This window comes from Plectropomus leopardus, chromosome 12 (genome assembly GCF_008729295.1).
Source record: "Plectropomus leopardus isolate mb chromosome 12, YSFRI_Pleo_2.0, whole genome shotgun sequence".
In the NCBI taxonomy this organism is placed as follows: domain Eukaryota; kingdom Metazoa; phylum Chordata; class Actinopteri; order Perciformes; family Serranidae; genus Plectropomus; species Plectropomus leopardus.
This window is the reverse complement of record NC_056474.1, coordinates 8544357-8556223: the sequence shown is the minus strand read 5'-3', so window position 1 is coordinate 8556223 and position 11867 is coordinate 8544357. Positions and strand designations below refer to the sequence as shown.

Here is an 11867-nt window from a genome sequence, read left to right as displayed (position 1 = left end):
CAAATAAATCATTTCTTTGGGAGAATTAATGATCAATTCAACAATATTCAATTGTTAGATTTACGTCCATGCCAAGTAACCAATCCCCGTTGCCCATACTGCCCCTACGTCACACTCTCGCACTACAAAATAGAGGAAGTTAATAACTTTTGTCTTCAAATTAAATTCCCCTGCGTTAACAAAAATCTATTAAATGCATTATATGCCTTAGTACTTTGAATGTCTGTTACATGGTAATTTCACATCATCAAAACTGAATAATCAAAACATGAATCTTATCATTCACGTTTGTACGCGTTGTTCCTGGGTCGACGTCTAAAACGCCTGCGTCCGTAGTGCTTTTATTTTGAAGGCTGTAGCGGGAGTCTTTTAAATATGTGGTGAAACTTTCCGGCTTCATCAGACTCATGTTGAATTGTGTGCAGGACTGAATGCTGTCGACTCGGCAGATTTGAGTGGAAATAGGAGGAATCAGACAGCAGGTGAGTTTTTCCTAAAAGTTTAAACCGTTAGTGTCTTTGCTTCGTCGGTTTATTTACGTTCACCATAAAGTTAGACTGAAAACTTGCGACACAAATGTTACCTCAGCGGGTAGTTTTACTTCAGAGCTGCCAGCCTTTATAGTAACATTAGCTTCACTTTAAAATCCCAAAATGTGTCATTTATTTAAACTCGTGGGAAGGACGTGTGTGTCAAAGTAATACTCTTAAAAACTAGGACTAATGAGCAGTAACTTGGTGTGCACAGCTCTGCAGTCATGGCACTGCTTTTCTTTCTTTATTAGTATTAATTACTTTTTATGCAGCTAATCAATAATCTAAGAGTCAGCATAATGATGGTAGCAACAACTTGAATGGATGAGTTTAATGCGTCGAATATTTTTTAGATGTGTTTCTACTCATTGACCCTCCTCTGATCATGCACTGAGAGCAGCACCTGTCTGTCCTGCAGAACCTGTTTGCTCTCACGTTTAGATAAATCAGTTCAGAGACATCCTGAGAGGTAAAAAACGCTGAAACTCGTTTTGAAACAGTCAGGTTGAATCTCAAAATATATGACATCTGTACAAAAAAAATGAGAAATTACCTTACGATTGGGCCACAGTTTTCATATAAACATTTAAAGGAACAGACACTAGATTAATCCCGTTTAAACCAAACTGCTGCAGGTTTTGGTGCTTAAACACTACACCTTCCTGTCAGTTTTGTCAGAAGCATGACATGACATGTACTTTCCTGCAAAACGAAGGGAGAGAATTATTCCCCTTATAATGTTTTGCAACTGTATTATTATTAGAATTAGGTAAAATCATTTTGTAACACTTTCTTGATTGTGCAGTAATTACAGCAATAGTCAGTGCAATTATTCAACTGCAAAATACTTCAGTATACGAGTTTATTCTTGCCAACACCACTCCTGAATTTGTCTAAAACATGTGATGCACATTTTCTATATATTTCTGATTCATAATTTTATTGGTGTGTATATTGTGTTATACATTGTAGAATAATGCCTATATTTCTATTTTTCTAAAACTTTACATACTAGTTTTAGACATTGTTATTTAACATAAAGCACATTTTTACACACTTAACATGCTCATCATATGGTACATATTTTTATATTTTTAAAATGTTTTACATACTGATGTGAAAACTGGAGCATAATGCATGAATTTTTAATTCTTTCTTTCATACTGGGGATTATTAATTAAACTGATTGATAGATGTAATGTTAATCACTGTGGTCAAATTCTTTGTCACTGCCTTATGGACATTGAAGTGAGTCTCAAGCAAATATGGAGCCCCTGTTTGCCATTTATTCTTTTGAACCTACCAAAATTTTAAATTTGGTATAACACAATTTAGAAAAAAAAGAAAAATACCTTTTTAAAAGGCTGAAATACTGAGACAAATTAGAATGAATGAAATTAACTTTAACTTCTGTCTCTTGTAAAATGGATTTTTTTTCTGTCTTTATTTTGTTTTTTGTTTAATGTCCTGAATAAAACGCTATATCTACTGTTTAATACATTTACCTAAGCTTAGCTTCCTCAGTCACGTCCCATCTCTACATCCCGGTGACCCCGTGACCCCTTTCCTCCGCAGGGATGTGGTGGGTGCTGTGGGTGCTCGCCGCCTTGCTGGCTCTCTTCTGCACTCTGGATGTGTGGTACTTCCTCCGGGCAGCTGCTGTGATCCTGCGGGCCTGGTTCCAGCCTCCGATCTGGGACGTCACGGCAGAGCAGATCCGAACAGGCCGGGTCACTTCCAACGACATCGACATGTGCCACATGAACAACGCTCGTTACCTGCGGGAGTGTGACTTTGCCCGCTTCTCTCTCTACATGCGTAACGGCGTGTTCAAGGCGCTGCGAGCGCTCGGAGCCTCAATGGTCGTGGGGGCCACCACCATCCGTTACCGCAGGGCTCTGTGTATAGGTGAGGGGTACGAGCTGCGGAGTCGCATCGTCACTTGGGATGACAAAGCCTTTTTCCTGGAGCAGAGATTTGTGTCAACGAAAGATGGGTTGGTGTGTGCCGTCATGTACTGCAAGCAGAGCGTCATACGCAGCAGCCCAGACAAGATCATGCAGCACCTGTGTAAACGGAAGGTAAGAAACGAATTAATAAACACGTGCAATGTTGTCACCTTCAGTAATTGAAGAACATTGCGTCTATGGTGTGCTTCTTGCAGGTGGAGTGCCCTGAGTTTCCAGACGACCTTCAGCACTGGGTCAACTTCATCTCGGCCAGCAGCCAGGCCCTCAGAGCCGAGAGTGGACTAGACGAGAAGGACAAATAACATATTGCAAGGGAAGCTTTAAGACTGGCCTTTTGTCGGATGTTTGATTTACCAGCTCAGGATTTACAAGACAGTTTTCGTCTGACTGTAACACACTTGTGCCTACACATCTGAAAGCAGGCTCTAAACCTCAGTACTTAGCCATGTCAACACTGGAAGAATTTGCACACCAGATTTTTTGGAGATGCTGAAAACTGATTACTAATTCAGGAATAAAGTAATACGACTGTATGAAGTCTATCTTAGTCCTATTGATGCAATAGTTAAAGAGGAACACCACCTAAAATTGGGAATTTTGGTGTTATTTCCACAGTTTATGAAATTTCAATCAGTATTTGTGAACATGAGCTACTCTCTCTCAAAGCCAGAAAACAGAGAAGGAAGTCTCAAACTTGTGACGTCACAGGGTATCAAGTCCATGCCGCTCCATAGACAGTCAATGGGAGCCTGATTTTGTGGACCTACAGAATTTTGGTTTTCTTTTTTATGCGCAGATGAGCTTTTTTTCTATTGCGTTGTCAGTTCAGAAACAGAAAAAATACCCATATAACCAGAACATCCTCCTGGTTGCTCTCAGTATCATATAACATTTTTCCCGATTCATTGTATTTAGAGCAGCTCCAGACTTCATACCCTATAACATCACAAATTTTAGTTTCAGCATTGTAGAGTTTTGGGGGAGGGTTGTTCATGTTATTATTTTTTGGGCTGTCTTAGGTGATAGGATTTTTTTTTTTAGGAATTTTGAAGAAAAAGATGTTGTTTGCCTTTAATAATGACTACTTTAACAGAGACAGAACCTGTATAATTGAGACACCATATGCAATATTTACATTTAAAATTGTTTTAACTTTAAAAGAAGAAGAACTGAATGATTAAAACTTATGTCTTCACCATGTTGAATGATAGGAGAATACTATTGTAAACATTTTACCCCCAAATATGGGGTGATTTTGAATTTGTTTTCTAGTAAATTTGTAATAAAAGAAATAAATCTATTGAGTCTTAGATCTTAGGTTTAGTTTATTTAAAAAGGGACAGTGCAAATTAATAAATACACAAGGTATAAAAATGCCAGAATTAGCCAGGAGGCAAATTCATTTGTAGTCTCTCAGCTGAGGCTTCCAATAAATAAATAAATGATTAAAAAATAGGCGTACCTTTTAAAAGTCTTTAAACCCACCAGCAAAAGAAAACAAAACAAACAAAAATCAGACAAAAAAAACAAGATGTGTAATTTAAAGACTAGAAAATAAAAATTTTTAAAAGCAATATAAGAAGTAGTGGCATATGTACAAATAGAAAGCAAAACAAAAATATTGAGTTTAGATTTTCCAGCATATTTGGGGATGTACTGTATACTGTGCCCTGTAGGAGGTCACCAGCTCCACCAGGTGGCAGTAATGAGCACTGTTGAACTGCGGTAAAACCTCAAAGAAGAAGAATCGAATGACGTCACACACCCGGAAGTCATGTTCATTCATTTGAACCGGTTTTTGTAGATTCTGTCGAAGTTGCATCGCATCTCATGGTAGCACTCTCTTCTGCACGTACGGTGAGTTTTACAGCCGTAAACGAATAACTCCGCAGTGTCTGTGGCTTTTGTGTAAATTTCGATGTCGAGTAAGACGTAAAAATAACAACTTTTGGCTCGAGGAGTTTGGTTTCTGCTCTGCGAGGCCAGCAGCTGCCGGCAGCAGCTAGCAGCTAAGCTAACGGCTCCGTCTGTCAGCAGCCTGCAGTGAAGCTCTCAAGGTTGAAGCGGTGATTGTGAGGAAATGATGCTTCAGCGTTTTTAAATCATAATATTAAGGCGTCGAGTTTTAAAAAACAAGCACCAAAATCTTGTTTTTCTACACGTCTGCACTGACATTGATGAGGTCAAAGGAGCATATTGACTTAATTAAGAAAACACGAGCTCCTTTTTTATGCGTCTTTCAAAGGAAATACATGTCGCAAACTAATTTGTGGTCATTGCTCTTAAATAAGTTATGATTCTTGTTACTAATGTTTATTGCTATGTCATATTATACCACACTATGCTGTGTTTTTATTATTTAACTCTTGAAACTGTGAGCAAATTGGCGCGATTTCTTTAAAAATATCCGGGAAGACGGTAATGTAGCACTAAAAAACAAGGAAATAACGTGGGAAAAAGTGATTAAAATTATAACTTTGTAACACAATTTTAAATATTTGATCATGATAATTATAACGACATTTTTTGGCACTTTGTGGAATATTTCTTGCCAAGTTGTTTATTGCTTTTTTCCTTATGTTTTTGAAAGAAATTGCACCAATTTGCTCAGATTTCAGTGCTTTAAATACTTTTGAAAAGTGTCACTCCGCGTTTCAAAGGATTAATATTGTATATTGTATGTAATATTTCTGTACTATACCGTTTTTATTTATTTTATTTTATTTTATGTTATTTTATTACAACCTTTTACCATATGGATGACCATTATGCCAGTGGTGGATGAAATATCTGAGAGCCAAACTTGAGTAAAATTACAGATTTCTCACCAGGAAAATGACTTTGGTGGAAGTTAAAGTCACCTGTAAGAATATTACATGAGTAAAAGTCCTAAAGTATCAGATATTTACTGTACTTAAGTATCAGAAGTAATTTTATCACAAACATACTTAATATTGAAGCAAAAGTACAAGTAAGTGCTGCTAATAAAAAAGCAAGCGGAAGCAGAATTGTAAGAATAATGAAGTTTATTTCTTTGTAACATACACCACCTTAAAAATTGAGCTTGCATTGCACTTGAAAAACTTCGTCTTCCTTTGCAACTTAGAGGATTTAAAGATAAAAAAAAAAAATCATTCCCTCTCCATCCTTTCCTTCCCTATTTTGAAGTGAGTAACTAAAATGCTTTGGGGAAATGTAGTTTATTAAAACTGAAAGTTGACAGAAATATAAAAACTCAAGTAAAGTACAGATTCTTTCAAAAATATATTGTGAAGCATTATTACTTTGTTGCATTGTACCATTGTATAAAGCTAAAATGTTACAGATTTTTACATCATTTTCTGTATTATATTTATATCAAAGCTGCAATGTTTCATTTTAGGTAACATACCATTTTTTTCCATTAACACTCACACAATACATCCTGAGTTATGTGGCAATACTTTAAAAAAGAGTCAGGGCCCTCAGGAAACAAACAGAAATGTTTATTTTATCTAACTTTCTGGCGGCTATGCTCAGACCTTCCTCACACAGGTCAGCTCTGACAAACCTCTGGAAATAGTTCATTTGTAATGTTTAACAATTTCAAATGAAAATCATTTTTAACTTAAAGATTTTTGAATATTTTCCATGAGCGTTGTATAAAATTGTGTCAACATTTCAAACAATAACCCTCTTTTTTCACTTCTTACTGTTGTGGTACAGTGTTGCTTTAAGGTAATATTCCCAAAAATACATTCTCTGTCATTTCTTTGAATTACGTTTACTTAGTCTGTCATTTTTAACCAGCTGTTATCATGATGTGTACCATACAGACAAACACCACGTACCACCTTCATGTCATCATCCTCGTAAAAACACTTAAGATAAACTTCTGGACTCTGCAGCTTCTCATCACCACACTGTCACTTTACCTTGCGGCTTTGTTTCTAATACTCCTGTATGGTTTCTTTTTTTTCTGTTCTTACTTTAGTTTTATGTACTTCTTATAATGTATTTCTTTTACTTTCTGTATTCACTGTACTGTTACTGCTCTTGTGTTGCTGCAACAACCAACTCCCCCTGATGGAGACCAGTAAAGGTTTATCTTATTTGGACTGTTGTTCCAGAGCGATGTTGCTGCTGGTGTTGGGTGCCCTCCTCCTCCTCTTCTGCAGTCTGGATGTGTGGTACTTCCTCCGGGGGGCCCAGGTATTCTTCGAAGCGTGGTTCCAACCCAGAATATGGGACATGCTGGCTGAGCAAAGCATTGACGGCATGGTCCTTCCTCATGATTTGGACTATATGGGCCACATGAACAACTCCCGATACCTACGAGAGTGTGACTTTGCCCGTTTCCACCATTACATGCGAAACGGGCTCTTCATGGCCTCGCGCAAACTGGGGGCCAGATTGGTGGTAGGGGCCTCCACCATCCGGTATCGGCGCTCCCTGGCCTTCCGTGAGGCCTTTGAGATTCGGACCAAAATATTGGGATGGGATGAGAAGGCGTTTTACCTGGAGCAGCGATTTGTGTCCAAGAAAGATGGTTTCGTGTCTGCGGTGATGCTCTGCAGGCAGAACGTGGTGCGCTGCACCCCTGAGAAGATCATCGAGTTTGTCTGCAAAAGAAAGGTGAGAGATGTAAAAAAGTAACGTTGTGACAATAGTAAGGTTGCCACTGACGATTACTCTCTCACCTTGTGTACTTTTATTTTAAAAGGAATCATAGAATTACAACAAAAACATAGTAAAAGAAAGAAATGCACACGTTTTTGTTGAGTAACATAAAAACAGGTATAGATTTGTTATTTAAGGATGATGCACAAAGATTAAGGTGGTTATTTATGTATGAAACATTCAGATTAGCTCGTTATCTGGAGAGAGCATGGGAGACGAGAAAACAAGCTCTTTATCAAGATCCGGTAAAATTTGTTTTTCACTGTACAATTCATTTTTCGCAAGAATATTGGTCATATTTCATTTTGTAACTTAATTTATTTTGTGCACCTTTTTTTCTTTTTTGCTGATGTCTGTAAAACCAGAAGATGACGTGAGCTTTGTGTTGTGATGATGTCTGTGATGGGCCAGAAATGGCACAACACAGAAATAACAACTAACTAAGTAACTAACTAACAAACGGGTCCCGGTTTGATCACACTCACCTTTTGTTTTGTAGAGGAAGATGTCACTTCTAATAAAAACAACGTTTATATAGTTTAAAAAACGTTCATTTGATGCACAGCAAAGACTCTGTGCCTGTCATCTTAACATAAAGTGCTCACATTATGCACGAGAATATTTTGGTTTACAGAAAAAAAAAAACCTGAACAGTAAAATCATTATAAGTTTGAGCTGGTTGCGATCTATAATTCTCACTGCTCCATGTCACTAAATCCCCTGAAATCTTACACACTGAACCTTTAGTTATGGGCAACCAACAGTCCAAAATCTGCAGACATTCAGTTTTCTGTCACAAAAGACAAGGAAAACCTTTTTGAATTTAATTTAAATGTTAAAACTTCTCATTTATTAATTGTTGGTCAACAGAGTTTCAGCTCTGCACTGTGGCTTAATTCTTCTTTGGCGTTCTTCTAACTTTATGTTTTTGTGCAGATCGAGTGCCCCGAATTTCCCGAGGACCTCAAACACTGGATCAGCTTCATCTCAGCCAGCAGCCAGGCTCTGAGAGCAGAGAGCGGACTGGAAGAGAAGAACAAGTGAAACTCCACACCGTGACATCGTGTATCATGAGTGTAGGCCCACATATCATCTGCATTGCACGCACATAACCAGTAGACATACGAGAACATCATAGACGGTGTTTAGTTGACTCACAAGATTCCATATATCTCCGTTTTCGGGTTGATCCTTCCTGCTGTGTATTTTTGTATGACTTGAACAGAAATACTGAACTAACGAAAACTTGAACTGTAGGTTAGTCCATATTTTAAAATGCACTATATGCATTGGGATTGTATTTAAAGTTCTCTCCGAATGAAGTGACGCAAGAACGTAGCTTTCCCCTCGCAGCTCACACACGGGCTTTAGGCGTCGTCATTCTCATTTTTAGCAGAAAACTTCAGATAAGCATGTAGAGCAAAAGTTAATCTTCCACTGACATCAACGCATGTTTTGAAACATACAGAAGATTTCTTTTGTGCCTGTTTCTCTTAATTAGCCGTAGTTTACAGTTACAGTTTCAGAGAATTATAACTTTTTACGAAAAAAAAGAAAAAGCGTAGGTGTAATGAAAATGCTTGAAGGGACATCATGAACTTTTTGCACAACGTACCCCAAGTGACGAGACAAAGTGAATTCCTCTTAACAATATGAAAGGGAATATTTGGTTTTAAAGGCATAGTTCAGATTTTTTGAAGTGGGGTTGTATGAAGTATCGGTAGTCCGTGTATTACATAAGGTACTCGACATAGTCTCTCGACATGACCCCAGTTTTGAGAAGAAGGCGGAGTCCAACATGGAAGATAACGTTGCTGTGGAGAGGTCAGCAACAAAACATATTTTAGCCACCTATTGACCTAAAACATTTTTATCAGTTTAAGTGGACGCTATTTTGAGAGTATTTTCTTCTCTTTATCTTTCGCTTTTTTTTCGCTCACCCGTCAGAGAGCCTGTTCTGATGGGAAAGCCCTTAATGGCTTCAGTTCCCCACCTTTGCTCTCATAAAGCCACCAGCCTCCACTGACAAAAACAGTCATTTTAGCTGAACACAGGAGCAGCTGGTCTACTGCTGCTTCCATCAGTTATTTAGTTTTGTGTTATTGTGTGACTTTGGTGAATCCAAACAAACCTATTTATGCACCAAAGTCACAAAAATAACAAAGACAAAAAAAAACTATTCAAGGCTGATGCAGACCAGCAGCTCCTGTGTTCAGCAATATTAAATCACTGTTTTTTTCAGTGGAGTCTGGCTTTGAAGAGAGCAATAAAATTGCTTCATTTTCCAAACCTGGAAAAGTCACAGAATTTCCCGATCACAATTCCCAAACGTGAAATGTTGTGAAATCAGTTTGGCTTTTTTAATACATTGAAAGTTTCTGAAAAGTCATGGGATTTTGTTGTGTGAAGTGAGGTTGTTATGGTAATCCTCTTTAATAACCTTCCATGTGATTTAACACATTGTCTAATGTATTTTCTGTAGCTGCAGATGTGGTGTTGCTCCAATATGCGTCAGTTTTTGACGTTTGTTTACCATCGCGTATGTTTGTCTTTTTTTTTTTTTTATTTCCCCGCTGTCTTTCGTCACTCCCTCCATGTTTGCCAGCCAGATGAAACTGCAAATATGGGCAAGCAGGGCAAGAAAAAAATATTTAAGTCCTTGAAAAATCATGTAAAAGATTTGGCATTTCACCTGTGAAGACGGGTGGGAGCTCTGATTCTAAATAAGCGTACGTATAAACTGATATTGATTTGGTCATGTGGTTTTGGTGGCTAAAATTAATTTTGTTGCTGACCCATCCACAGCAGTAGATTGCTTAGATCCATGTCAGACTCCAGCCTGCTTCTCCAAACTGGTGGTGTGACCCCTCACATCTACTTTAGGTAATACACACTCTATGGATAAGTACTTCGTACAACCCCATTTCATATAATGTGAACTATCCCTTTAAGGCATCCTTTTAATAAGCACTGTATTGTTCTTTTCGCGACCTTATACTACATGCATTTAAAGGGTGGGCTTCTTGATTGGAATTGCATGTAATTTCAAGAGAAAGTGGCTCAAATCTAAGTTAACAGGCACAATAAGCAAATGCTGATATGAGGTTGCTGGCAACTTTTCAAAACCTGCAACGCAAGAAAAACGCTGCTATTAGGATGATGCTTGGCCTTTTGAAATCTGGAAGCTTCCCTTTAATGCATCAAAGCTTTATTTTGTGACCAAAGTAATGTATCGTTCTGTATGAAGAGGAAACAAAATCATTTTTTTTATAGATGTATGTTTAACCAGTTATTTATGTCGTCGACACACTGAAATCCCTGCTTAATTTATTTATGTCCGATTGTTTTCCATTATATTACTTAAGATCCATTGAAATGGGTTAATGTACTTAACTGTATGTATTGTGTTTGTTAATTATTTAACGGCATTTTAAATTAAAAATGCATTGGGAACTATGTTCTGGTGACCAAGCTTGTCTTTTAAGAGCTTGTTATTCAGCAATAGCCCGAGCTGCTGTTACCCTGTGGTTTGTGGGCCTATATTGAAGACCAGTATTTATACGTTACTAAGTATTAAACTCAGTAATGCCATTGGATATGTGTATTCGACCAGTCCAGTCAGTATTTGCTTTAGTAACTTCTCAAAATTAAGCAGATGTTTACTCTCTACAAACGGTTAAACCTTTTGTGTAAGTCTGATGTGTTAGTGTGAAATAATTTGTCAAACTGGTTTTCCATGCCCTGCGTTGTCTCTCAAGATGAATTTAACAAAATAAAAATAAAAAATTCAGGGCGCATTACACGGCAGTGGTGACTTGCATACATTTTTACACATGTAAGGTAATGAAGAAAAATTTAGCCTTTAACTTTATTATCAATTTCCTGATAACCACGAATTTTGGGCAGAGAAAACAGACAGCAAAATCCTTAATTTAAAAGCATCATGTCAAAAAAATTAACAGCAACAAAACAGAACAAATTCTAGTCTATTATAAAAATATGTAATCTTTCTTTGTGTGTGTATATGTGTGTGTGTGTGTGTGTGTGTGTGTGTGTGTGTGTGTGTGTGTGTTGTGCAGCTAAAGGTATAACATTTGCCACTGAACTGTATTGTATAGTACTCAATTAAATGTACTAAAACCAAAAGCAAAAATTCACAACGTAGGCAATCAAAAAGCTTGAAATGAAATGCATTTGAAAACAGCCATCAGTGTTTCAGTTTTCTTGCGTATTTATAGCTATTAAATAATTAATGCAGTTTAAGTTACATTATTTTGAAATTAAGCATGTTACATTTTAGTATTGACAAAACAAACATAATAGTAATAATAATAAATATATTTCGAGTAAATTATGGGCTACTGTACAAAACATCAGGTAAAACATAGTAGCAAATGTTAAAAAAAATAACCTTTGAATGATGTATGTACGTAGAGTGACAATAAACAACAAAAAAAATGTACATTAAAAAAAGATTAAGATTACAGTCTACAGATAACGCATACTCATTGAAAAAAATGCATCGTTTTCTAAAAGCTTGACACTTTTTTATTTTTTAGTAAATTGGTTGATTTAAGAGGAGCCCTTAATTCTACGAGGAAAAATATTAGCATTTAGAATAACAAAAATTTAGCGTTTTAGTTTTTTAAGAATTAAATGCCCCACGTTTCCGGTGACGCGTTCAGGCCACGCCTCCTGCTTTTCA

General features: G+C 37.1%; 2 protein-coding genes across 2 annotated transcripts; both read left to right on the top strand.

The window, feature by feature from the left end:
• Window positions 1-400: 400 nt before the first annotated feature.
• Window positions 401-3803, top strand: LOC121951640 (protein THEM6-like). The gene is made up of 3 exons (XM_042498041.1): window positions 401-482; window positions 2109-2614; window positions 2698-3803. The coding sequence occupies exons 2-3, from the start codon at window positions 2111-2113 to the stop codon at window positions 2803-2805; spliced, it is 612 nt and encodes a 203-aa protein (XP_042353975.1). The 5' UTR covers window positions 401-482; window positions 2109-2110; the 3' UTR covers window positions 2806-3803.
• A 256-nt stretch (window positions 3804-4059) lies between these two features.
• si:ch73-52e5.2 (protein THEM6) lies at window positions 4060-9213 on the top strand. Its single transcript, XM_042498040.1, has 3 exons — window positions 4060-4360; window positions 6613-7117; window positions 8099-9213. Exons 2-3 carry the CDS (start codon window positions 6617-6619, stop codon window positions 8204-8206), a joined length of 609 nt encoding a protein of 202 aa, XP_042353974.1. The 5' UTR covers window positions 4060-4360; window positions 6613-6616; the 3' UTR covers window positions 8207-9213.
• Window positions 9214-11867: the final 2654 nt, after the last annotated feature.